Raw genomic sequence first — 27620 nt, forward strand, 5'->3', positions numbered from 1 at the left:
GCCTTTCATTGGAATCTCTTCAGGATTGTTGCCTTGCCCCATTACTCAAGATTAAACTGACTTCTCTAAGTCTAGACCTGTGGGTTCTAACTTGGTGGGCATCATGGTTACTTAATGTGTTTTAAAGACAGATTTCTGGGTTTGGCTCCATTCAGTGGCTAATGACCTAGTGTATCAGGGGCAGGGTAGGGGGGCTTCCCAGAATTCTGATCTTGAGGCACACTGTGGTCCCTGAGAAATCCTCTTTCTGTACTGGCTTCTACTTGTGCACCTCTGGCCTCTTTCTCCCTGTGTGATTAGCATTGGTAAATGGGAAGGAGGAAGCAGACGATGACTCATCGCAGATATCTTTGTGGGTCACAAATGGTTGGATTTATCTGAATGGGAAAATGAATAAAGTGCAGTTTAATAGACTTGAGATTTTAGTAATATGTGGTGCTTCTTGAAAGTAGCCTATTTGAAGTGGGGCCCTCTCAGAAGGAAGACTGGTCAAGTAGCTTCCTACGCAGTGACTTGGGCCTAAGAGATGCCCTCCAAATAATGGCTGCTTTTCTGGTAAGTGGAAGGGAAGGAACAATCGTGGGAAGTCTTAGAATTTAGCTGTTTTATAAGTGAAGCTTTCATCTTGGGGAAATATTTAATAATATTAAGAGCCGCTGTCTTAAGTCCATTCCACATTCATTACTGTTGGAATGACTTTGTTCTATATAAAGTATGTTAACCAGTCTGGGATGTAGCTTACTGGTAAAGGGGCTTGTCTAGGCCTCTGTTCCCTCCCTAGCACTGTGGATCTATTAACTGGGTGGCAGCGGGGGTTATTAACATCCTAAAATGGTGTTGAGCAACCTCGGTTGCTGCCAACAGTTAACCCCTGGAACTAAAGCATCAACTCTCCTGGAACTGCAGTTATGGACAGTTGTGAGCTGCCCTGCGGTTGCCGGGAATTGAACTGGGATCCTCTGCAAGAGCAGCCAGTGCTCTTAACTACTGAGCCATCTCTTCAGCCCCACAATACTTCTTTGTTATCTTTGGAAATACACTGTGAAGCAGGTGGCCATCAGTTAAAGAAATCATTTGCTTTATTAGTTTGATAACAGATGCTTTCATTTAGACAGAGTTTTCCTCAACAATCATTTCCGCACAGGGTACTTTGTGTCTAGTGGTCAGGAGATAAGTATCCAGCTCGAAGCCAGAAACTGATAAGGAGTGAAACTCTAGGGGGTTCATTTGAGTAAGAAAAATGAACTTGAAAACCAATAACAGATTCCTCAAAGCACCGACTTTGCTCCCCTTCCCTTTCTTACTTTAATTGGGTCCCCTGACTCAGAATTATCAACCCAGGATTATGAGTGTTGAGGAAATGGTGGCTTGGTGGTTGTTTTTAAAGGAATTTTTTTTTTTTTTGAGAAACATAGTTACTAAGCAACCGTTGTGGCCTGCTGCTGCTCTGTTAGAGTTCAGTGGGCAGGGTCACCTCCAAAGAAGGCAATGCATAGACAAGAGCGAAACACTTGCAGACAGAGTGGATATCGTTTGTTGTTGTTCTGAGTTTGGGGATTGTGTTGTTTTAGAAAGGCAGGGTCTTGGACTGTATTCCAGGCTGGGCTGGAATTTATGACCCTTCTGGGTCTTCTACGTGCTGTGGTTACTGGTATGAACCACTGCGCTAAACTCAGTCCAGGTTCTGTGTACAATTCTTGGATTCCTCATCACCAAGGAAGTACTGCCTGCATGCTTCTTCCCTGAGTGGGTGAGCCAGAAGGCAGGGCCTGGAAGGAAGGAGCAAGAAATGAGCCCTGATTCAGGGGTTAGAGGCCAAGCCCTGGGGTGAGGCCAGTATCCTGTCTCTCTGAGCAGCCCGAGGCGTCTATGACAAAGCAGTCACCACCCTTTACATTTAGATTAGGACAGCTTATTTATATTGATGTGTTCGTTGCCTTGTAAGTCTCAGAACAGGCACAATGTCCGGCTGCTGTGCACCCCCCCTCTCCATTCCCCGCCACCATTTAATAGGTGAGTCAGTGAGGCAACTGCTTCCTCCAGGGTTGTAGGGACAGGAGGAAGTAATGAGGACCAATCTCAGTAACACGCAGTGCGTGATGAATGAAAGAACATGCGAATTAACCAGTTGGCTCCATTGATAACCACGGTGAAGAAAGAGACACTGAGAGGAGGGATTTACGTGACTTTTAGCTCCACCCTACCGTCCTCACCTTGGCTTCTGCGCATTTCCCTCTTCACCCAGCTGAAGGTCAGGTTGCTTTGCCCAGGGAGCTGAGGGAGCGGAGGGGAGGGCAGGTGTTGGAGCAGGTGTTGTGTTTTCTCCCACAGAGTCACACTGACTAGGTGGGGTTGCTTCTTGCCAACCCCTCTATGGTGCATAAAAATGCTTGTGTAAAAAATTTCACCTGGAAGCGGTTTTAAGCAGTTACTCAGTCTTCAACCTTCAGTATAAATTTTGACTGCCTTTAAAGTCAGCTTGTCAGTGAAGTCTGCCTTGTTTTCTGACATTTCTCTACCGTGTGCCTCGCAGTAGACCCCAGTTTACAAAGCAATTACAGAGCTGAAAATGTTGTGTAAGGAGAGCTCTAGATTTCATGCTGGACACATGGTTGCAGCTTGTTTCTTTTTAGACTTTATGCTGGGATCTACTATGTCTCCACTAAAAAAGTCACCCTGGGCAAACTGTCCTCCTTACCTAACAGTGATGGAATAGCCTCTGGTGCTTTCCAGCCCCCCTGCCCTGTGGCTCAGGGCCATCTGTTCTCTGCAGTCAGCTTTTTGGGAAAGTCTCCTCGCCCATCTGCTCTCCTTGGGCCTTAGTGCCTGCTCTAAAGATTGATAAAGGCTACTCTGGAACCTCTTTCCAGTGGTTATTTTTTTTAAGGATCAGTGAGATTTTGAAGCAGATAAAAGCGGTTTCCATTTGACATGCCCAGATACAACTGTCTTTTTCTCGGTGCTTTTTTACCTTCTTGGTGGGGAGGGTTGGTCTGTCTTTCTCAACTTGGGGGAGGGACTCTGCTTATGAAAGCAAAGATTCCACCTCCCGGTTGCTTTGAAGCCAAGTGTCCTCCTGACTTTCTGGCCGAGGGTGTGCTGGCCGAGAGAGCTCCTTGGGTTCATTCTTTCCCCCTTGTCTCCCCGACAGAGTACAGTCGCTTTGAATCCAAGATACATGACTTGCGAGAACAGATGATGAACAGCAGCATGAGTTCTGGGTCTGGGTCTCTCCGAACCAGTGAGAAGAGGTCCTTGTATGTCAGGTAAGGAGCACCGGCCTAGCCACCCTTGTCTAACAGGTAGGGTGGGGATTGTGTACTTCCTGCACTAAACCAACACTTTGTACCGTGTGCTCTTGGTGTGGATTTTATGGTCAGCATCTCCTCCCTTTTGTGAAAGTAACTTTCTTCCTTTTCACTCACCAATGAGTCAGTCTGGGAAATGTTCGGTTTGCTCTATTGTAAGACGATTAGGTGATTGTTGCTAGTCAGCATTCAAATAACACTTGAAAATTTAGACTATGGTTCTTGGCAGTCTGTACTTTGAGGAGGAAAGTTAGCATCTCCTTTCACATATGCCTGATAGACATGAGGCTTTGTGTCTGAGCATAGCCATTATCACAGTGTCCTTACTGGGCCTCTTGAGACACCAAAGAGCTGGCAGGTTGCTGCATTCTGGATGCTTTGCTATGTTCCTGTCCCCCTCTCCACCTGAGGCATGTGATTCATAGGCGTATGCACACTAAGAAGGGGAAGGCAGGGACAGCTTATTGCTCAAAGGTATGTAGTGGCATTGTCAAAGACTGAGCTGTTGACCCTTCAAGGGTCAAAGTATAAAACCTTCAGTTCGCAGACTGATAAGGGGACACTGACCTTTTCTCAGAATCAGGGGTTGTTTCCTTCTTCCTGCCATGCTCCTGAGCATGGTACTGGTCACCAGTACCATAATGTCTGCTGCCTTCCGGAAAGGTGGTGGGGTTGCTCCCCAGAGCCAGTAGTCTTCCCAGGCTGATTTAACTGGTTGAACACTTTATGGTGGCCTCTGATACTTGCCGGAGGCGGGAAGGAGAGGCCAGTTGCCTGGAAACGTGACAATTACTGTGTCCTTGGGGTGTGAAATGACGGTATCTAACTGATGTCAATGCTAATTGCAGCTCTCACGTGCTGTGCTGGCTTTTCTTTTTCCACAGTCGGTTGTCAGTGACCCCGCTGCACGGGGGAGTCAGCCTAGGCTGCGCTCCTTGCCTCGAAGGCCCACTAGCCTCCTTAGAGTTCCTTTCTAGAGTGAACCCTGCACTCTGCTCTTTGTGGGTGGAGAACTGTTGCTGCTTTCACCTCCTGCCGGCAGCACCTGAGAGGAGAGAGGCTTGGCAAGACCCAGCCATCTTTCCAGTCTCCTTCCTGGAGAAGGAAGGCCTGTTGGTGGTCACTAAAGCTCTTGCTCAGGATCTACAACATGGACAGTGGGTCCCCTGAGGTGTGTGTGGGGGGTCTCTGTCATCATGTGCTGTCACCCCCAAAGTGGGTAATATTTATGTGACTTGGTCAGGATTGTTCCGTTCCGTGTTTCCAGCCCCCGCAGATGTGGCGCTTCGGTGTGCGTGGGAAGCTCTCTTTAGGCAAGACAGTTCCTTCAGAGAGCTGTATTTTTAGCTCTCTCCTCTCCGCCTAGCCTCTGCTAGTGCTGTCCCTGCCTGGGTAGAGGAACCGGGCACTGGCTCTTGATGTGGGACACCATTCTGTGGCTCAGGAAGGGGATCCACTCACCTGGACTCTGGGAAGGAAGGGAAAGACCATGACTCTTTCTAGTGAAGTAGTTTTATGTAATCTGCTCCTAACCTTGGCTAGATAACTTTGTCCTCGGAGGAAAGTAGATATGGTTTAGAATAGGAACTGTTTGATCAATCAGGCAATCAGGGACATCATGTTTTATGGTGACTGCTGGGACGGGAGCCCTTTCCTGGGTTAACCCCTTGGCCTGCTCTCTGTAGCCCAGTCCAGTCTTTGAGTTTATGATCCTCTTCCTTTAGCTTTTTGAGTAGTAGGGATTACAGGCCTGGACAGACAGTTTCAGCTTGTTTCTCACAATCTTAAAAAGAAAAAAAATCCATTGATACCAATAGTTCCCTAAACTATTACCTCCTCTCTTTCTCTGAACGCTGTGGCAGGAAACACTAGTTCCCTAAGAAACTACTCTGTAGAAAAGCAAGTCCTTTAGTGAAACGGGGCAGATGCAGACATTAATTGAGGAAAGTGTGATTCTTTTTTGTTTGTGTTGGACTCAACAACCCTATGCCTGTATACCTGTGTGTGTGTGTGTGTGTGTGTGTGTGTGTGTGTGTGTGTGGTATGTATGTGGTGTGTGTATGTGTGTGTGTATGCGCACGCATATGCTTGTGGGGGTAGAGGGGGTGAAGGCTAGGAGGACTGTCTGAGAGCCCAGGATTTCTCCGTGCCTCTGCTTCCCTGTGGGAGTGCAAGCAGGCATCATACACCATCATGCCCAGCATTTTTTGTGCAGGTGCTAGGGATTGAACTCAGGGCCTCATGTTTTCACAGCAAGTACTTTTCCGACTGAGCCGTGTCCACACCCCCAAGAACAAGTCCCTGTTTTTAGTGTCCAGAAAACAGTCTTATGGAGTAGGCAGTGTTGCTCCCTAGGCATATGAACAAAGAAATCCATTTGTCTCCTCCTCACATCCAGGTTGGGAAATTGTGGAGTCATGTACTCCCCACTGCCACCTCTTCCAGTCACTTCTTCAGTGGCTTCACATGTTGGGAGCCTTTTAGCCTGGTGACATGATTCCTGAGCAGCCCAAGAAGGCTTCAGAGGAGCCTTTGGCAGGGATCAGCAGTGACCTCATGGCCGTCATATTCAGTGACTGGTTCACTGGTTCTTCTGGGCCAGTCTGACGTCATCATCTGTGCTTCTACAAAGCCTTTGCCTGCTGCTTTAAAGGCTCTGTCTGCCTTGCTAACTGTCCCTAAACCATCTCCTTAGCCCTGGGCCCGAGATGGCAATACCATTGCTTTTCAGAACTTTACATCGTAGTGTTGTATAAATGACAGCCTCAAACCTGCATATCAACAACCTGATGAACATGCGCAGGAAAAAAAGCTGCTCCCTTCACATGTCTGACAGGCCTTATTCAAACTGGGCTCCTTCCCTCCTCTTAGCGCTCCTTAAGTTAATTTCCTTACCTTGTCATGTGGAAAGGGATTAGATTTGTTCTGTCACCCAAGGCATATTTCAGTTCAATGTAAGGCTGAAAGAGCTCATAATAAAAAGTCTGAAATGGAATGGACTGGCACTTGAGAGAAAATACTTGGTTTTTTGTCCCTGAGGGGGTTATACAAGAGCCTGGGTGACTTTTTGCCCTGGGCGCTGCAGACTTTGAGCTAAAGCACTATTCTGGGCCTGTTGTGCTCTGCAGCTTTTAGGAGAGTGCTGCCATCTTCAGCTTAAAGGGAACCCAAGGGCGCCTATGCATCATGACCTTTAGTCTTCTCTTTAAATGGTTTTAAAAATCCTTTAAATAATGGCACATTACAATCCCGTTTTGCATATGAGAAAACTGAGGCTTGAATGAGACAGCCCGGAAACTCCCAAACTGGAATGTGAACTGAGTTGCACTGACCTTTAATAAAGTGTAATTCATTCAGTTTCCCCAACTCCCTAACTGATGGGATTAGCTGGAGTGCTGGTAAAAATATACATCCCCAGCTAGCTCTTCAGGTCCCTGTGTATAGCGATTTGTTTCTTTTTCGCTGGTTGCTACTGTTTGATCAGTTGGTATCCCCAGCACTCAGGGCTGACTGAGCCAGGCCCTCACGCATACTCTGTCAGGCCCTATCCTCAGCCCTCTTTTCTTTTTCTTTCTTTTGAGACAGAATCTTACTGTGTGACCCAGGCTGACTTCAATCTTGAGCTCCGCCCACCCCAGCATCTCAAGTAGCTGGGATTACAGGCCTATGCCAGTGAGTCTGGTACAAAATGTGTTTTTAACAGCCAGAATGCTCAAGAATGGCCACTTTATACCGTGATTGACATTTATTTTTACATCAGCGGAGCAACTAAACATTATGTTTCCTGTTCTGTGGAAGGCAGTAGTGCAGAACTAATAGCTTGAGCCTGCTTGCTGGGATAGATCCAGGGAAGTGGTGCTCTGGTTCCTGTCCTCCTGCAGCTGACTTTTACCCAGAGGGTGGCTACATTCAGTTTGGGTTTCAGTTTTGCTCCTCTCCTCTCCTCTCCTCTCCTCTCCTCTCCTCTCCTCTCCTCTCCTCTCCTCTCCCCTCCCCTCCCCTCCCCTCCCTCCCTCCCTCCCTCCCCTCCCCTCCCTCCCCTCCCCTCCCATCTCTCCCCTCCCCTTCCCTCCCTCTCCTCCCCTCCGTCCCCTCCCCTCCCCCTCTTCTCCTCTCCTACTCTTCCCCTCCCCTCCCCTCCTCCCATCCCCTCCCCTCCCCCTCTTCTCCTCTCCTACTCTTCCCCTCCCCCTCCCCTCCCTTCCCCACTCCTTCTCTCCCTTCCTTTTACCTCCCCTGCCCTCCCTTCCTCTGCCCTCCCTTACCCTCCCCTCCCAAGGATCTATCTCCCTCTTTGCATAGGTTTGCAAAGCTATTTTGAAAGAGGTAACCCCGTCACAGGTCACAGTTATACTGGACTGTACCAGGTGGAACCCTAGGGTGCTACAGCTGTTCTGAACATTGGGGTTATGGGAGTTTTCAAGAGGATCAGGGGGAGGAAGGAAAGACAGCAGTGTTTGGATACTGGCAATCGACTTTAAAACCACCAGGAACTTAACAGGAAAGCCTTTTCCTCTCTTTACTACACCAGAACCACCTCTTATTGGGTGAGTGTGATGAACAGAGCCTTTGTGTGTGCCCAGCCTAGGGCTTTTGCTCTGCTACTGTGGTATTTGCTGGACTGGACCACAGACGTCCCCTCTCTTGCCACTGGCTCACAGTGCATTGGCTGGATTTTGATTTAGGCCATTTGTGAAGGCACGACAATGCTGCCGAGTAGGTTCAAATTCTACACCTGACTTTGATTTTATATATGAATGAATCAATGAATGAATGAATGACCTAGGACTCCAAAGGTTGCCCAAGATGCTCAGTTGTGCAAGTAGCTTTGGAAAGTCTGTGCAGACTCATCTGACTGCATTCTTTGCAGCCTCAGGACAACATTGTGGTGGTTTACGAATTTTGGCCTCCTGACTGGCCATCTCCCACTCTCCTTCCACTCTGAAATGGAAATCCTGTTGAGGCATCTGTAGTTTTGGTTCAATGACACAATGTTAGTGTATTGGCTTGGTCTTCAGAAAAGACTGGAGTGTGCTTCTTCCGTCAACAACAGGACACTTTGCCCAGGGTGATGATCTTTGAAGCTCAGCTTGATTTATTCATTAAGCTCCAGTAGGGGATGAAGATGCTAAAAAGAAAATATTGGCAGGCTTCTCTGTCTGACATAATTGGAGGTGGTGGCAATATTATTTATTTTTGCAGGGTTAGGGGTCAAATCTAGAGCCTCACATGTACTAGCAAGCACACTACTGATGAACTGAACTGCATATCCAGGCTTGTGTTAAAAAGCACCAGTAAATGTATGGAAATCATCGGTGCTACCAGTGGCTGCTGGAACTGCCTGCTTCCAAACAGTAGTGCCAGTAATCATTCTGTTCTTCTCAGCATCTTCAGCATTCCTGTGAGCCCTGCATGGTCTCTTATTATGGGTTGTTGGTCCTTGAATGTCTCTTAAAATTCATAGTTGCTCTTTAGGGCCTGACACTTTTAAATAGACTAGAGATGAAGTCGCTGACCTGTTCCTTTTTGAAGGTGCATCAAGATACTTGACTCTGGTAGCCACATTTGGTGCTAGCCTTATGATCCACACTCAGTGTCCCCTGAAAATTTTGGCTTTAGAGCTTTAGGTTGTTCTTGGAAGTTGATGGAAACTTTTCAAGAGCTGGTGTATCACTGCTACTTTATAGTTGTCTGAACTCATAGTAGGCCAACCAGGCAATAGATAGGCTGTTCAGTCTTCAAATGTGCTTCCTTTAACACTTTAGTGATACCCCAGGCCCCAGCTTCGATGGAAGGGAAACACAGCAGAACACTGAGGAATAATAACATGAGAGTGTTCTGTGGGATAGCCTGGGCTCATCCACCCTCCACAAGCACTGAGAAGGACTTCCTTGGTGATTTGCTATGGAAACTCAAAAATAATCATGCAAGAATTAAATTGTAGTAGATAGAAATTATAAAGGAAGGCTGCCAAATATCTGGAATGGATTACAAAGGAAATTTGGAGTGTGTAGTATCACAAAGCAGGAGCACTTGGGCTGGACCATGGAGGATTTGTACAGAGGACAAAACTGGTGGCCTGTAGGTCAGGAGGTCAGCACCATCATGAGTGAGTTCTGTGGAAGCAGCCCCTTGCCTTCTAGGCTATTAGTACTAAACTGTCCTTGTTTGCTCTGTGTTGGAAAACCTGCCTAACCAGTCCCCTCCAGGGAGTTGCATTTTCATTGTATTTTCTTGCTTGTTAAGTTTAAGGTGCCTCAATGGCTGTGCAAGGTGCTTATGACTTCTTTGGATCTTTTATATGCAACCCTCACAAGTTTATCTCTTTGAAGCTATTTAAAACGTCACCTCTTAAACAATATAGCTCCCAAGACCTTTGGAAACCTTCTGGAATGCTGGACATCAGTCTGGGACATGAACCTGGACACTTCTGGGTCTCTCCTGCCTTGAACAGGAGTGGAGGTTCTCATTGACCTCACCGGTTCTTAATTTAACCCTAACTTCATAAACGTCTTTGTATTGGGTCAACAAGATGGCTCAGTGAGTAAAAGTGCTTCCCATAGAGTATGAAATCCTGATAACCTGAGTTTGATTGGCTGGATCCCACCCGAAGGTTAAGGCAGATATCAACTCCACAAAGTTGTTCTCTGATTTCCACAATGTGCTGTGACATTCATGGCCAACAACAATAACAATAATAATAATAATTGAGGAAGAAGTTAAAAATTCTATTACGATTCAGAAGAAAATGGGGTTTCTTAAATTCTTACTCTTCCAACACACCTGTCCTTGGGTAAGCTTACAGACACACACACACACACACACACACACACACTGCAGATCTTTTTAGTTTTTATTATGTCCTTTTTTGGGGTGTGTGAGGACAAAAGGTTTGGCTTTCTTTTTTCCTTCCAGCTGTCTCTTTGAATCAGAGGTTGAAATGGTTCTGTGCCATTTGGGCCTTGCATATGGTAAACTTCACTTCTGGGACAGTGATTCAGTTTGGCTTTAAAAGAGCTAGTATCTACCTTAGTTCCTTAGGCTAAAGGTGAAGAGGGAGGAATTGTGAGAGGCTTGGAGGAAGGAGGTGCTGAGAATCAAAGGCTGAGGCTGTCCCTTTATTAGGACTCTAGGCTGCTTGGCCAACCGTCATTGATAGAAGGCCATAACTTTTTCTTTTAATTTTTTGACAATTTCATGGGTGAGAGGAGCATGGATTTTGGTCATTTTCACCCCCATTACTTTTTCTTGTTCCTTTTGTGTGTGACCCACTGAGGTTAATTATGGGTCCTTGCATGAACACGAATGGAGTTCTTTACTGGAGCTTGAGAAACTTATCAATGAGGAAAATGACCCCCTCTCTTCTAGCAACCATGGTAGAGGTTCACTGTTTAGATTTTTCAAACTTGTGTGTGTGAGCGGTTTGCCTGCATGTATGTATATGCATATGTATGTGCCTGGCACCTGTGGAGGTCAGACAGGGTCAAGTCCCCTGGAACTGGAATTATGAATGCTTTTGACATTTAAGGGCCCTGGTCTGATGGTTGCCTACCATACAGTGCTTCATAATGTCCTGTGTATGTCTAGGTCTGGCCTTCATTTGGAGGATATCTTCTAGTTCTTAGCATATCAGAATTTCTGCAGGAAAAGGGGAGTAGATTTGAAGAAAAACCCATATCATGTCTAAGAAATTTCCTCTTTTAGACAGCAAAGTGGACAGCGTGAACTTTGAGGCCCCAGTGTTCTGCTGAGTTCTTTTCCTATTGGCAGCCCTGGTTGATAGAACGGGGAAGTCTCAATTCCTCATTTGGGTTCATTACATATTAGTTCACAATTTAAAACTGAGATACCATGTTTGTATGTCCTTAACAGAGCTAACAAGCGTTGTCCATCCCTTTCTTTGATATCCTTGTCCAATCATTCATAAAGCTGTCAAACAAAAGCCAAATGGAACAGGTGCTACTTTTTAATGGGAATTTGGAGTTATATAACCTTTTGACGTTGTTTGCCAGGGAACTTAGAGCCTCTCCTGAGGTAAAAGGCTCAAGCCTGTACTTAGTGGAGCTGTTTCTCAATTTCTCCATTAATCGACTTACATTTTTGGAAATTGTAAAGAGAACACATGCTGTGGTTACAAAACAAAATGAACAGTACAGTCCTAATGTGGCGTTCTTGCTGCCTCAGCTCTGTGTGTGTCGAATGTGCTGCAGCGCATGAACTTACCTCAGAAGACATGCCATAGAGGTTTTAGTCAAACTTTCAGATGTTTTAAAATGACAAATTATTGGATTCTTGGCATCTAGAAAACTCATTTATATCAACTCTCCCCTATGTCCCCTGCTTGCTGTTGTTGTCACCAAAGATCAAGCCCAATTCTTCGGATGCTAAAACATACTTTGTTTCTACCCAGCTAACTGGACATACTTCTCTCTCTCTCTCTCTCTCTCTCTCTCTCTCTCTCTCTCTCTCTCTCTCTCTCTCTCTCTCTCACACACACACACATACACACACACACACACACACACCCCTCAGTTTTTTTGTTTGGCTTTAATTTTGTTTTCAGTTTTTGAGATAGGATCTTACTAGTTATCTTACTTACTTTTTTATTACTGTGACAAAACACCATGACAGAGGCAACTAATAAAAGAAAGCATTTACTTAGGCATTTGCTTACTGTTTTGGAGGCTTAGTCTGTGGCCATTGTGGTGTGGGAGCATGGCAGCAGGGAGGGAAGCATGGTGCTGGAGCAGTAGCCAGGAGCTTGTATCTAATCAGCAAGCAGCAGACAAAGAGAACTGAGAATGGCAAACCTCAAAGCCCACCCCCAGTGACACACCTCCTCCCACACGGCCACACCTTCTAATCCTTTCCAAACAGTTCTTTCAAGTGGACTGAGCATTAAAACATATGAGCCTATGGGGGGCATTCCCATTCAAACCACTGTGCCATGTATGTCAGACTCAGGGTCCTTCTGCCTCAGCCTCTCTAGTGCTTTAACTACCAGCCTGTGTCACCTCACCCAATTCCTGATTCATTTTGGCATCTTTCTATTTCCCTCTCCAAACTTCCAAACTAATGTGTGCTTACTACAAATTCTGTTCTTCTACTTCAGTTTTGGAACTCCCAATGTCGCTGTGTATTGCTCATCTGTTAGAATTCCGTTGCTCAAGCTTGTTGGTCATTGTAGAACAGCCTTGCATTCGGTTGCATGGAAATCAATTCATTTCAAATGCATTGCTCCTGTTACATAGAGTTTGGAAAAGACCTTGTAGACAAAATGCTTTATCTGTTGGCCTCTGCCCCTGCCCTTATTGCTAGGAGTGCAAGCATTGTGAGTTAAAGGACTTATTGTTAGAGCTTGACTATTTTCATCTTCAAGTTGTCTTGGCACCATTCTCAAGAGGGTTCTGTTTCTATACCCTGTCTTTCTTCTGGGCTTGTATACATGGAGATCTGGACTTGTAGCTTCCTGCTAAGTGAGACAGCTGGAATGAAAGGAAAATCTTAGCACTGGGCACTGGATCCCCTGGCCTGTGTGTCCTGTTAAAGAAGAATGAGAGCGCCAGGCATGGTGGCACATGCCTTTAATCCCAGCACTGGGGAGGCAGAGGAAATCAATCCCTGTGAGTTTGAGGACAGCCAGAGTTATATAGTTAGACCCTGTCACAATAGGAGGAGCAGGAGGAGTGTGTGTGTGTGTGTGTGTGTGTGTGTGTGTGTGTGTTTCTGGGCGAGGGGGGGGATGTAGCTCAGCAGTTAAGAGCATTAGTTGCTCTTCCAGAGGAGCTGAGTTTGGTTTTCAGCATCCAAGGTGGGCAGCTCAAAACCTCCTGTTTCTGCAGCTGTAGGAGATCCCATGCCCTCTTCTGGCCACTGTGGGTATCAGCATACATATCGCATACCCTTTAATACACATACATATGCATAAATAATGTGTTTCTGAAGTCTCCTATTTGTGCTGACTCCACACAGTTACCAAGGGATGAGATGATTAGATTTATTTAGGTGCTTGTTCCCTGAGCAGGAAGCTCTGGTGGTACATTGTAGACCAGCTTCACTAGGACCTAAACTTTGGAGCTTTCTTTGACATTTGCTTCCAAATCTCCTTCTCTCTCATATCCCAGCTGTCTAGAAGCTTGGAGGAGATGGGATTTGTGGAACACACACACACACACACACACACACACATACACACGTACATACTCACGCACAAATTGGGGCCTGAAACGAGGCGCTGTCTCACATGGTCTCTTCCTTCCTGTGTGCAGCGCTATTAGTTTGGCTCTCTTTCAATATCCTGTCTGGCTGCCAGTCTCTCAGAATTCAAAAGTAGGATGATCTCTCTTCACTTGTTATGTCTGCTTCAGGGCCCTGTTTGATTATGATCGGACTCGTGACAGCTGCCTACCAAGCCAGGGACTCAGTTTCTCGTATGGCGACATTCTGCACGTCATTAACGCCTCTGATGATGAGTGGTGGCAAGCCAGGCTGGTGACCCCACACGGAGAGAGTGAGCAGATTGGTGTGATCCCGAGTAAAAAGAGGTGAGCTGTCAGGGTGTTTAAGCATGGCTTCTCCTGGCTTCTTGTTCTCCTTCTTGTCTCTGCCTCTCTTCTCCCCCCTCCCTCTCTCTTCTCTCTCATCCTCCCTCCCTCCCTCTTTCCCTTCCTACCCACCTTCTGGTTGCTTTATTTGTTTTATGAGACAATGTCTCACTCTGTAGCACGACTAGGACTAGACCGGAACTTCCTTCGTAGCCTTAACTGGCCTTGAACTTGCTGCAGTCTTACTGCCTCTGCCTCCTGAGTGCTAGGAATCAGTTGTGCTCCAGCACACCAGTCCTTGTGTGTGTATGTCTTTGCTTGCCTGTCATACTGGGAATTGCTTGAGAGCCCGGTATATGCCTTGTTAGGCCTTTTGGAAAACAGTCAGTACTTGGGACTCGCTGAATAAGCCTGTGTAGAGGTTGTGCCTGACACAGCCCATTGCTGAGCCCTTGTGCTGGCAGTAACTGGACTTCTTGACTCCCAAACAGGGTTGAAAAGAAAGAGCGAGCTCGATTGAAGACTGTGAAGTTCCATGCCAGGACAGGGATGATTGAGTCGAATCGGGTAAGTGGGGACCCCAGGCTCCCAAGGCAGTCAGCCCGAGTGTAAAAGAAGGGTGAGAGGCTTGGAATCTGGGTGGAAATACAGGAGAGCTGGGGAGCATGAAAGGCTGTCTGTTATTCGAGGGCTGGCTCTGTCCTGCTAGGAAACTGCCTGCTTTTTAGCAAGCTGCAGGATCCCTGAAAGCCCACAGTTAGCATGTGTGGCCCTGCTATTGGGTGACTGTCTCCCGAAGGGGTGGAGCTGGCTGACTTGGTGGGAAAGATGAAACCACTCCTGGTTGTCTTCTGGCAGTAGACTCTGCCAGAGCCGTGGAGACCTAGCAGAACCTGTTGGTACCATACCGTCTCGCCAAGGGCAGCCCCAGAGCATCTGCTTGCCTTCAGACAGCATGGGGCAAGGGGACTTGCTCGTTTCACATTTCCTTTTATGAGCTTTGCAGCAAAGGCCAAAGAACTTGAGGTGCAATAGAGGGAAGAGAGATGAGGAATAGATGATTGTATCAGTGGCACCTTAGGGCTGTGTCTAGGAGGCAACAATGACCTTTATTCTGTAGGAAGGTCAGTGAGTGATGCTGGACTCAGTAGAGCATCTAACATCTCTACATTTTCCTGTAAACATAATTCTCCTCTTAACATCAACTTTCATTTAATCTCATAGACTCCATTTGTGAAAGATGGTCTTTTATTTAGCTCATCATTGTCCATTTTAGTTTTTCTTGCATGCTTTAAAATCCATTGTTGTTTTTTTCCTCCTTCTGTCCTTCCCCCCACCCTCCATCTTCATGTTCTTTCACAGTCGATCAAAACGAAACGTAAAAAGAGTTTTCGCCTCTCTCGAAAGTTTCCATTTTACAAGAGCAAAGAAAACATGGCCCAGGAGAACAGCATACAGGAACGTAAGTAGCAGCAGAGTCCAGAGAGCAAGCAGACCATTGGCAGCCCTGCCTTCTTGCCCTTAGTTGCCCCCCCCCCCTATTTGTAGTCAGGATAGAACCTGGCCTGCACAATGAGAGGTTGGGCCTTATTTGTCCAGCTCCTCGCTTAGATTGGAGTGTTAGAGGCTCTAAGGATATTCCAGGCACCTATGTTGGAAGTGTGAGACAGAGCTGTGCTATTGTGATAAGGAATGGTTTGCAGCTAGTGTCAGGGTTAGAAAATGGTTTTTCAAGAGAACAAGTTGAAGGGACTAAGTGTTGCTCTCTCGGCTCTCACCTCTTGTTTTTTCTTCCCCTTAATTTCATTCATAAATGTTAAGAGAAGAGCCTGTCCCTCCTCAGGTCCCTAAGGTTGGGGCTGCTTCTGGAATGCTCATGTGTGTTTAGGCACACAGGACACCCACATGATTCACAGCAGGCTTCCTATTATGTCAGGGCACCTGCAGAGCCAGTTAGCACAAGAAAACCTTCCTGCTTATGGGAGTTGATGTGGACACAGTGTTGCTCAGCATTATTTAAATAAAGATTTATTGAGAAACACAAAGCTGATTTGGTAGAACAGGTCTCAACACTGGGCTGCATTAGGAACCAATTCAATCCTACTAAATCCCTTTATTCTACCATATGCCTCAGAAACAAGTTGCTCTGACAGTAATCTTAAACACCAGGTCAGGCTTGTACAGTAGGTTCTCATTCATATCATTGTGAAATTGTAAATTGTAAATGTCTCATTTTCCAATCACTCCTCCATCTTTCATGGAGCAATCTTGTCATCTAGGGCTACAGGATCTGACAGGAGACTGACTAGTTTGGGTAGAAAATGGCTCCTAGTAGGCTCACCTGGTTTATGATCATGCTATGTGTGGATTGTGGCCACCTGGGGTACCCTGATAGAATGAGGTATCTTCATAAAATGAAGAGTAGGGTTTACTCTCCAGTGCTTGCTCAGTGATAGGGGACTAAGGAGGTTGATTGGACTTGTGAGCAATGGAAACTAAGACAAAGGTCTGTGATAATGCTGCCACAGTTTACTGGATTAGCCCTGAACCTCCCCAAGGAGCCCAGCCTGCGACATGTCACTATTGAATGACCTAGCCAAGCAGGGTGCCTACTGGTCAATAGGGTTGCAATGTTCTGGTACCTGTTCCGAAACAAAGCTTAGGGACACTCTGTGCACGCTACCACAGAGAAGTTTTCTACGAAGGGCTTGGACAGACTAAGGTATAGTATGGGGCAAAGCTCCCAGGGTGATGATAATTCTGTCTGCACACTTGGCATATAGACATGTCTTGTTCATGCAGCAATGGGAGATGTGTTGTAGGGGCAAAGCAGAGACCTGGCCTCTAAAACTACACATTTGGTCAAAGAAGGTACTTTTAAGCCTTGGAGTGTTGCTTGTCATGAGCTATGGGTATGTGGGCTGTAGACTACCTCAGAAAGCCTGTCTACTCCAAGGCCTTCTGGCCACAAACTGACTAGCATAACGCCAGCCATCTTACCTGATGTGGGCTATTCTTTCTTCAGCAGATGTCTTCACCTCACTGTAGTTCTAAATCTTCATTGGATACTCCTATCACTAATGCTCAACTGCCTCTGTATTCTTCCTTCCCTTCGTTGTTTTTCTCTGTTTTTTCTCTTTTCCCTGATTTTCTCCTTTCCTCCCCTCCCTCCCCTTCCCTTACCCTTTCTGGCCCTGTTGTCTGTGAAATCAGGACTTCCCTGGGTTAAGTGACGATTATTATGGAGCAAAGAACCTGAGTAAGTCAAACTTACACTCCATTAACTGTATTTGTGGCATGGATGAAGCTCATGGGGTGGGGGTGGGGGGTGGGGATGGGGATGTAGGGGGCATGGGTGAAAGGGAAGGGTGATGGAGGGGAGTGTTTGTGAGACTCTTTCCCATGGCAGGAGGAAATCTGTGACTCCAAATGATTGCTGGTTTTCTGACAAATCTCTAGTCTTCCTGTCTGCATTCTTTCTCCACCTCTGGGTGATAGAGTACTAGTTTAGCGGCCCTGTAGAAGTGAGTTGGGTCTACGTGCATGGTCACGGTGAGTGCTTAGCTGATGTGGAGACCATGGGGCCTGGTAGTTGAATCTTCTCTCAAGTAACCCTGTGCCAACGACTTAAGCTTGGGAACCACAGCTTTACTAGTTCTTCTAACCAAGGACAGGGAACAAACTCCACATCTGAGCAGTCTCAGGAGTTGAGGTGTTCCCACAAGGCCAGCTGTCTGTAGAACATCTCTAAGAAGCCAAGCTGGCCTGGTGGGGCCAGCTACACCACTGAGTGATTTCTATCCTAGAAAAGCCCTGACTGACATCTCCATTTTGGAGGACCTAGGTGAAGGTTCCTTAGCAGCCATCTTTGCTCATTGCAAATCCAGAATACAGCCTTCCAGATGGGATCTGTCCACATATATTGTCACCCAATAAAGGATAAAGGTGGAGGCCATAGGACCTGTCCTTAGGGGAGCTCAGGGGCTAGCCACGTGTGATAGACAACCAAGCAAGCCCTTGGGGAGGTACGCACAGCATATAGTGGTCCTGGCTGAAAGGAGCAGCATCTCTCCATAGTTTGGTGTGTCTGTGTCTCATTGCCATTTGCCTGTTGTTCTTTGAGAGGGCTGCCGTATCTGTGCCTGCTGTGAATGCAGCTCTTTGCTTCAGCTTTCTCCACCCATGCTCCAAGCTGGGCAGGTCCCAACTGTGTGTGATGGGAGGCTTGTTGTCTCTGTGTATCTGACATGTGTCTTGTGGTGGATGGAGTGCGCATCCCCCTCACTGCTGAAGCCAAGTTCTCCTCAGCATTGATAGAGGTAGGGCTGTGGGTAGCACCAAAGTTCAGAGGAGTGCTCCTGGTGACTGTTACATCCACCCAGTGACAGCCCTCTAAGTTGGAGAGTGTCACACAATTCTGTACCTTTGGTGGCTCTGTTTTGGGAGAAAATGCGTGAGCAGCGCATGCCTGAGTTTTTCTCTTTGACTGCCCTTATCCATTTCCTCCCTGCCCATTAGCCTTAGGAGATGAGTTCTGAGGCAGGATTTGGAAGCCATCCAAATCAGCTGGCTTGATTTAGATGAAGAGAATGCTATGAAAAGAAATAAGGCTTCTAGTGCCTATGGAGGGACTTGGCAAACTGAGTGGGCTCTGGGGACACGAAGGAGGTGACCAGAATATCAGGATGGAGCTGTGCTTCCCAGTTGGCGGCCTGGATGTGGTAGGCCTCCCGTGGCCTGACTTGGTTGGCAGCTCGCTGTCTCACTCCTGGCGCATTTGCGTTTGTGCTGCATGTGACCTCTCAGTGGTGTGTTCTGAATTGGAGTCTCTTTTCTGTTGGCTTGCAGAGGGAGTGACATCCAACACCAGTGACAGCGAAAGCAGTTCCAGTAAGTGTGTGTCATGCCCCCGTGTCCTGTAGCTCCCCCATGTCTCCCTGCCGTCATCATTCCAGTGTCCGCCACTACCATCACCGCTCAGAGGCTGCTGCTCCTTTTAGCCATGTATACTTTGAGCCCCTGGAGATGCTGTGGCCAGCTCATTCACCTTGTGGGATGGGATGGAATTTGTAGATTAGAGGGAGAGAATAAGCCCTATAGCTCTAGCTAGGACCTGGCTTGAAACCATCCCTGGGGTACTGGGGAGGATAAACCGCTACTGATCAGGTTCCTGCCATGGGCATGTAGGCTGCTGAGACTACCAGCTGTACAGATTTGCTCAGAGACCAAAAGAAAAATGACTTCTGCCTTCCATCTGACTTTCTGGGCTCCTAGGAACACCTTAACTTCTGGCCGGGTTACGTAGTCAGGAAAGGAATTGCCCCAAAGGCCTTGGGAGCTCCTATGACTACAGCATTGAAGTCATAGTTCAAATCTCACAAGCTCTGGGAACATTGGTCTTGGAGGAGCTACAGTGACTCGAGGTCTTAAAGACTCCACCCAGAAATCTGTAGCAAGTGTCCTGTGGCTCCCTGTAGCTCTCACTGCCTTCCCCAGAACCATTTAGCTCATCTGGGAACCACAGTCACCCAGCACCAAGTGTCTTGGTGACTTTTTACGGAAGGTTTCATCATCGCCAGGTCACATGGGGATCCACCCTGAGCAGAGAGCCAGCTCAGTATTGCTCTTAAAAGATACTGGGATCTTAGCTCAGGCATGCATAAGTTTCCTAGATGCTGCTTAAGAGATGTGAGATTGGTAAGTAAATAGGCCTTTTAAGGGGCATCATTAGGCTTGTAGCTTTGGAGGTTGGGCCTAAGGGTCTGGACTCAGGTAAAGTGACTCTGCAGGTGTGTTTCAACCAGTTGGAGCTTCTCTGATTTTTCTCAGAACAGGGGGCTACTGAATATAACCAACTACTACCTATAAGAAGTAATTCTCTAGAGCTTGGGGTGGTTTGGCAGAGACTTGACTTCTGGGCCTAGCCCCATAATTGGGTCATATTTCACTGAATGAAAGCAGCCCAGCCCAAGGCTGGTGAATGGCTCCTTAGCCTTCTTGCCAACAGAAAGTGAGACTGTTTTGTGGTGGGTGGGGGTGTGGTTTATGCTGTACACAGTCATCAGATCATAAAGTACTAACGTGTTTCCCTTTTTGCAGAAGGACAAGAGGATGCTATTTTGTCATATGAGCCAGTGACACGACAAGAAAGTAAGCCCCCTTCTGAGACTCTTGCCTTTGTGCTCGTCTCCTGGTCATGGGGCTTAGTAAAGAGGGTAGCTTGCAGGGGAGGGGGCAGGGGAGGAGAAGGCCTGGCACATCCAGCCTTTGGCTCCTCCCTAGCATCACTGGATGGATGCCATGCTGCACACACCTCTTATGATACATTTGCCCATTGCTAGTATGCTTTCCAAAGGGCAGGTGGATTTCAGAGGAAAGCAGGGGAAGGCCTGTTTCAGCAGAGGAGGTTGTCGCTGCACAGGCAAAAGACCTGTATCCTCCCCTGGGCATCTGCTTTGCAAGAACCTTGCTTAGTAGCTAGGGTCTGTGTGGAACCTGCTCCTGAATCTGTTGGAAATGGAGAGGCTTCTGATTTAAGACTTGCCTGAGACTTTAGATTGTCAAATTTAAAGGTTCTTTGATGTCTTTAATTTAAAAGCCAGACAATAGTTCCTTCGTCTTATCTGAGTGGTGGCCACTGAGCCTCTGTCCTCAGAGGCAGGGCAGGTTGTCCCGTGGGACCACTGTTCATTGTCTTGTCCTCTCCTTCCCCAGTTCACTATGCCAGGCCTGTGATCGTCTTGGGCCCAATGAAGGACCGAGTCAATGATGACCTCATCTCTGAGTTCCCGCATAAATTTGGATCCTGTGTGCCACGTAAGAGCCCAGGCAGACCCAGATGAGTGAGGTTTGCTACTCTGGGAAGTGCTACGTTTTCAAGTGTCTAGGATCAGTGCTATTTGGGACGTCCTGGAAGAGAGCAGATAGCAATGAGAGTAGGTAGCAACCCAGAGTAAGGGATAGTGGTAGGTTTGGCATCCAACTTGGCTGCTTGACTCATGCTATGTATGGAGTTAAAGTTTGTGTGGTGATAGTCAGGATTAATTTTACAAATGGACAGACCCATCGTTGTTTTGGGTTTTGGTTGTGGTACTGGGAATTAAACCCAAGTCATTGTACACAAAGTAGTTTTGAGGAATCATTTTTTGGGCTTCTTAAATACCAAGTATTGCATCATTTATCAGGCCATACCTCAGGAAGCCCCACCTTTTTGGTCCACCTTACCCACAAGGACCCTGTGTATAATATCTGGAGTTTGGAAGAAGAAAGAGGCCAGACAAAATCTTTCCAAGTGTTTTTGTCATTCATCTGAGAAATATTGTGTCCTTCCTATGATGAAGTTGGTTTTTAATAGCCCAGATCGTTGCCTTTGGATCCCATAACATTTCCTTCCTTCTTTTTCCTTCCTTCAGATACCACCCGGCCTCGGCGTGATAACGAGGTAGACGGACAGGATTACCACTTTGTGGTTTCCCGGGAACAGATGGAGAAGGATATTCAGGACAACAAGTTCATAGAGGCGGGCCAGTTCAATGATAATCTCTATGGGACCAGCATCCAGTCTGTGCGGGCAGTTGCAGAGAGGGTAAGCAAAGAGGAGGTGTTCTGGCTACCTGTGAGGGGGGCCCTCACAGACAAGGCAGGGAGCTTCACTAATCTGTAAGGTGGTACTTTTAAAAAGAAATATTTATCTTTATTTCATGTGCTTTGGAGCTTTTCCTGTATGTATGATGGGGTAAGGGTGTTGTAGCCCCTGGAATTGGCTTACTGTTACGGCTCACTGCCGTGTGGGTGCTGGGTATTGAACCTCAGTGTTTTGGAGAACACCCAGTGCTCTTAAACCCCGAGCTTTAAGCTGATGTCTTTGACCATCATAGAGAACCATCACAGAAACAGGAAACTTCCAGGAACTTTTTGGGGCCTCAGGGATGTATGGGTCTGGGGTCGTCTCAGGCTGATGTTTAGCTTGCTACTGGATTTCTTGGGGACCTATAGCCAGGGACTCGATGAGCTGATACAGGTCTACTTTTTCAGGGCAAGCACTGCATCTTAGATGTCTCCGGCAACGCTATAAAGAGACTGCAGCAAGCACAACTTTACCCCATTGCCATTTTCATCAAGCCCAAGTCCATTGAAGCACTTATGTAAGTATCCACGGGCCTCAAATGGCCCTGGAGAGGGAAGAAAATCGATCAATTTGCTGGTCAGGGGTAGCACCCAGACAAAGGCTGAAAGCAACGCTGAGTGCTTCCTGTTCTTCCTGTTGGGGGCCTAGGTGTGCTCCTCCTTCCTCGTTGGCCTTTTAGACTTGGAGGGTGTGAGGAGGGAGGTAGCCAGGGTCCACTTTAAGGTGGCTGTTCAGCAGAATTTTCAGGACACCTAGAACATTTTGTTGTCTTAATTAAGACATAGGATCTCCTTGGAAATGCATTGCTTCTGTGTCTTTGGCAGGGAAATGAACCGACGGCAGACATATGAACAAGCAAATAAGATCTATGACAAAGCCATGAAACTGGAGCAGGAATTTGGAGAATACTTTACAGGTATGACTGACGCTAGCTCAGGGACACGTAGACAGAGCTCCAATGGCCAGGGAGCTTCGCAGTCACCGAGCACGGACCGTTCCCCAGGCATGCACGTTTCCTGTCAGCCACCAGTTACATGGCTTTTGCTGGTTCCTGTGTTTCGTGTTTGCATGCTCTGTGAGATGGCACGTTCCTGTCTCCTTTCCGCCTGAAAGTTTTTGCCCCACATGCTTTGGTGGTGTTAAATGTTTGCTGGTGTTTCTTAGTGTGGTGTTTAAGTTGCTGGTCAGTCTGCATGTGTGTCCTTTGTGAAGATCAGTTGTAAACGTGGGGAAGAGTGGGGGACAGTGCTAGATGCACATAAGCAGGCTGGCAGAGAGGAAACTCAAACTCGGAACATTGGGTCAGCCAAATAAAGAAGTCAGAAATTAGTCACATACCATGGGTCTCTGGAATCTTTTATCATCCATATGGGTTTCCTTGTTTGCTGGGCTGACCTGTGACACAGATGTGATGGCCCCTAGGAGCTCTGCCTCTTGCCAGACATTACGGTTTTCTGCTCTTCCCCCAGGTTACTGGGATTTTCCAAATCCTTGAGTGAAACTGCTTTAGAGGCATAGGCTTCCAGCCCACGGCAAAAGCAATGGGAGCTTCCGTGTCTGGCACACAGTGGGTACTCAGCAGGCATCTTTCCAATCAACACACTGCCTGGGCATTGCTAGTCTCACTGTCTCACTGACTGGCAGTTGAGGTCCAGCCCTGGGCTCTGGGCACCTAGCCAGCTGTATACTTCTGCTCTGAACCCTAGGCAGATAACACAAGAAGCCAGACCCCATGCTTCTGTGAGCATCCATCAGACCCTGGGGACATCATAGGATGGTTGTTACCAGGGCCGGGACTTGGGGTCACTATTATGGACCACAGTGGTAATTTTATCTTGTTCTCTCTTTACTTTAGCCATTGTACAGGGTGACTCACTGGAAGAGATTTATAACAAAATCAAACAAATCATTGAGGACCAGTCTGGGCACTACATTTGGGTCCCATCCCCTGAAAAACTCTGAAGAATCCCCTCCAACCATTCTCTTGTGAACAGAAGAAATCAAGTCCCTCTTCCCTCCTTCCTCTTCATTCCTGTCCCCACGGGGAGAACAAATGACTACTGTTCTTGTCCCCCTTTTTAGATATGTCAAAAATTGAGTTTTCTAGTCCTGTTCTTTTTTAAAAACTGTTGTTTTGGTTTGGTTTCTTGTCTGGGATGATGCCATCTCACTCATCATGTGCCCGCGCCCATCCCTGCATGGACCTTCCCCACGCGCTAGCACAGGTGCAAGCCCATCATAAACACCCAGCAGAAGCGAAGAGAAGACAGGAGGACTGATGGACAGACAGACTCTGGACAACTGCACAGCTTGTGAAGTGAGCGAAACAGCCCATGTGATGAGGTGCTCCTGGGCATTTCTACCCTGTACTGCTGGCTTGCAGCTCTGAACGGTGCAACGTAACGGCTACAGAAAGTATCTTATTTATATATAGATATATATATGTAATTTATATAAAATATATAGAAATTATTATATATATATATTATACACTCTTCTATAATATATATATATATATATTCACATACATTGGGACTAGAAAATCTATGAAGACGTCGTCCATCGATGGTACTATGTTATTAGAGAAATGCTTTAATTTTCATATTCCAATCAGATGCCATCTTATGTCCCACCTGGTTGGGAAGGGGTTGACAACAGTACTAAGTGCTATACCAAAGCACTCCAATTTGGTCATTCTCTTCAGAGCTAAGGTTTGCTCCAGGCGGGGCCAGCCTACAGCATAAGAGAAGGGGCTTTGGCTGGGAGCTTGAGATTGGAGATGTGACTAGAAGCAGTTGCTGCCCCTGCGGGGCAGTCATTCCTGTGCAGAAAGAGAGAACGAGTGGCTAATGATGCTCCGGATGAAATTGCCTATTGTTTTCTGCCGCCTGATGTGTCTGCATGAGAGGTTTCCTTTTTGTTCATTTTTAAGCTGCTGTTAAACCAAAACCATGTTGTGCTACTGTGTCAGCCTTTTCATTATTCCAAATTTTACTTTTACTATTTAAGTGAATGCGTAGAATCCTATTTGCCAGTGTTCTAAAGGCTTGTGAGGTTCTGAAGGAGCCAGGCCTGGGAGACAGCAGTAACTTAGGCCTGGCCATCCAGTCAGCAGATGGAGAGCAGGGGCTGGTGAGGGCAGAGAGGACAAGCTGGGGCTCAGAGTTTCCATGCTGGACTTAGCCAGGGGGTTCCTTCATGGGGCCACCGCCAGGCGTAGGGGGTGCTCGCCTTCTGGCTCTGTCTGTGCTGGACAGTGGAAGAGCGCCAGACTTGCCCGGCCGTGGAGTGAGCTGGATTTGGGTTCTTTTCTTTTGCAGCTGCTCCATTTGCCCTACCCCAGCCCCTCACCAACAGCTGGTAGCTTACTGTTTCTTCAAAAAGAACGTAGACTTAAATTTGCTGTAAATTTGAGCTGTAGAGCTAAGACTCGCTTACTGGTGAGCTGTGAAATCTTGTTGCTTTTTTCCCAGAGTCTGATGGCAGTGACGGGTCCAGGTAGTTTCCCTCCCGCAGCCAGTGCAGGCAGCAGGTGTGGTCCAGGCCCTCCCCCACTTCACTATGCTCCTTTGAAGCCAACGTGCCTCCCTCACCTCCACACTGGAGGGATGACGCAGGGGAGAACATAGAATCAATCGCTTGGCCCTCAACTGGGTTAGGACCATTGCAGCTGATGCAGGGTTGACACTTTAAAGCACTACCAGCCACATTCAGGAACTCTGGTCACAGGTATCCTACCAGCATAATGAGGCTAACTGTGACTCGTGGGGCCCAGAGGTAGGAGGAAGGAAAGGCAGCAGCTTTCTCTTGGGCAGTACACTGGATTGAAGGCAAAGAGGAATAAAGTGACAGATGATTGTGACTCTCGGGAGGGGGTGAGCGGGGAGTGTTGATTCTCTGATGGTAACTGACAGATATGAACAATGCTCAGCCCTCCCTCCCAGGGAAGAAAAGCAAAGATTCAAAGTAAGCATGATAATAGTTGGTTTACCAGTGTTCCTTCCAAGGAGACATATATTTTTTAATAAATGATAGTTGCAATGAACAATGGCTCAGAGACCTTCTTGAAGTAGTCGAGTCGGGTGGTGGGGGCCCAACAGAAGGGAACATTCAGACCAATGTTTCCTAGTGCTGGGGGTGGGGGTGGGGGGATGGGGTGGGGGTGGGGAGAGGGGCGACTGACCAGGTGGGGTGTGGCCCTGGGTGGTACTGGATCCTTTGCTAAAACTAAACTAAAACTGTATACTGAGGTTTCTACCCTGGCCTAGAAGTTGCCCTCACACTCTCAGCTGGGTGGGGGCTATGTCCTTGGTGGCAAAATGCTGACACTTTTCTAAAAGTTCTGTGTGGTAGAAGATGCTGCCAGGACAGAGAAGCATGCTAGAGACGCCAGGGCCAGCCTGCCGTCACGGCATGAGAGGAATGGGCAGAGAGAGCTAGCTGCCTGCCTGCCTGCCTGCCAGCTCCCACTGTCCCACAATGAAGAAAGGATGGGCCCAGCTTGGAGAGGGGGCCAGTCGTCCTTGGGGCCCTCAAGGGGCTGGGAGAAGGGCTTGAAGCAGGTATTTCTGACTATGGCTGATGTCATGCCGGCAGCTCGTGGGAAGAAGCCTGAAGTGGTGCTGCCTTGATTGAGGTACATGGGTGAGGCCTGAATGGTCGAGCCACCGCTAAGGTGTGTGGGCTGAGCCCCGGGAAGGGTGATTGCCCTCTCATTTGTGGGGTTTCATGGTATGCACAGAGCTTGCCTTGATATAGTTTCGTGTGTTATAAGGTAGCCTAATAAAAGGGAACCCCTAAAGAGCTCTGCGGGGCTGAGGAAATTCACTTGGCTTGTAACAAGTACACTATGCTGAGACTCTGTCTTCACAGTTGATGTCCCGTTTACAGGAAGTACAGCTGGAGGAAATTAAGCCCCAGCACAAGAAAACAACTGAGTACCTTGGAAACACCAAGGGGAGACAGACGCCAGGTGTGTGGGGCCGGCCCGTCAGCAGGGCCTGGTGTCTGTGAAGAGTCAGGTGGGGTCCTCTCCAGTCTGCCGCTGACTGAAGCCACACCTGACTACATTTCTTCATCTCTAACAGGAAGAACTCAAAAATAGCCACAGTTTGATGCCTATGACTAAACAAAATGTTCAAACAAACACAGATTATCAACTTTAGCCTACTTTGAAAGTGCTTTCAGACATTAGCTCAGGAAGTACACTCTTTACCAGAAGCAAGTGCTGATATTGAGGGGCCAGGAGTGAAGCTAATAAGGACCCAGAAGAATGTGGGGCTGAGGACTGAGACAGCCCGGGAAGGGACCCTGGGTTCAAGCACAACAGGCATTACTAAAGACCACCAGCCTTTCCTGAGGGGACAGTGCCTGCCTGGTTTTAAGCACTGTCAAAGCCAAGGGAACGAGAAGATGAGCAGGGGCTCCCAGCATTCACCTGTTCAGGGTATCCTGTGCTGAGCAGAGCCCAGGCCTTGAGGCCTTTCTCCACGCGGATGGCCTGACTCCACCCACTCTTGCCACTCCTCAGGTTTTGTCTGCTGGCTTGCTTTCCAGCCAGGCTTCCATGGCTTCAATTCCATGAATCTTTTTTTTTTTTTTAAATCTATTCAGTAATTTCCTTGGCACCTCTAGGACATAGTATTGCCATTGCGAATAACTTTGGAAGCTCAAATTCCAATTTCCTCAAAAGCCTCTGCTTCCATTACTTCCAAGAGAAAGCAAAACTAGCTTGTGCACTTCTGGATTCCTTCCCAGGGTGGATCCCCATGCTCTGTCAGAAGGCAGAACTTCACCATCACACCTCAAGTCTTTCTATATGCAGAGCCATCCCCACTGGGCACAGTGAGTCCCTCTAGTGGGTTGTTCCATATATTGAGAGTGCGTGAACCACCCTGTACAGCCGACCCTTCCGCTGGGTTGCCCATCAGCAGCACTGAGCCAGGGGAGGAGCAGGGGCTGGGGTGCTGCCTGCCTCACTGTCCCCCCAGGAGAGGTACCCATGCAGGGCCATTGCTCTTTGGTGTGTGGCCTATCTGTCAAATCTTGGCTGGTTTCTTTGTCAGCAGCCCCTCTGTAACCATTTGTTTACTCTAAAACCAGCACACACACCCCCAAACCTGCCCTTGGTTCATGGTCTTT

At 47.5% G+C, this 27620-nt stretch overlaps 1 protein-coding gene across 3 annotated transcripts in view; it reads left to right on the forward strand.

Moving 5' to 3' along the window:
* Dlg3 (discs large MAGUK scaffold protein 3) overlaps positions 1 to 25521 on the forward strand; it is a 51031-nt gene extending 25510 nt beyond the window's left edge. For all 3 annotated transcript variants that reach the window (XM_052170903.1, XM_052170901.1, XM_052170902.1), the window contains 11 exons: positions 3152 to 3266; positions 13676 to 13852; positions 14344 to 14419; positions 15215 to 15314; positions 18701 to 18742; positions 19952 to 20002; positions 20567 to 20668; positions 21265 to 21437; positions 21887 to 21996; positions 22304 to 22395; positions 23335 to 25521. In XM_052170903.1, the coding sequence (XP_052026863.1) occupies positions 3152 to 3266; positions 13676 to 13852; positions 14344 to 14419; positions 15215 to 15314; positions 18701 to 18742; positions 19952 to 20002; positions 20567 to 20668; positions 21265 to 21437; positions 21887 to 21996; positions 22304 to 22395; positions 23335 to 23441 (1145 nt within the window). In that variant the 3' untranslated portion in view covers positions 23442 to 25521. The remainder of the gene's footprint in view (positions 1 to 3151; positions 3267 to 13675; positions 13853 to 14343; positions 14420 to 15214; positions 15315 to 18700; positions 18743 to 19951; positions 20003 to 20566; positions 20669 to 21264; positions 21438 to 21886; positions 21997 to 22303; positions 22396 to 23334) is intronic.
* Positions 25522 to 27620: the final 2099 nt, after the last annotated feature.

The sequence above is a fragment of the Apodemus sylvaticus genome, chromosome X (assembly GCF_947179515.1).
Source record: "Apodemus sylvaticus chromosome X, mApoSyl1.1, whole genome shotgun sequence".
In the NCBI taxonomy this organism is placed as follows: Eukaryota; Metazoa; Chordata; class Mammalia; order Rodentia; family Muridae; genus Apodemus; species Apodemus sylvaticus.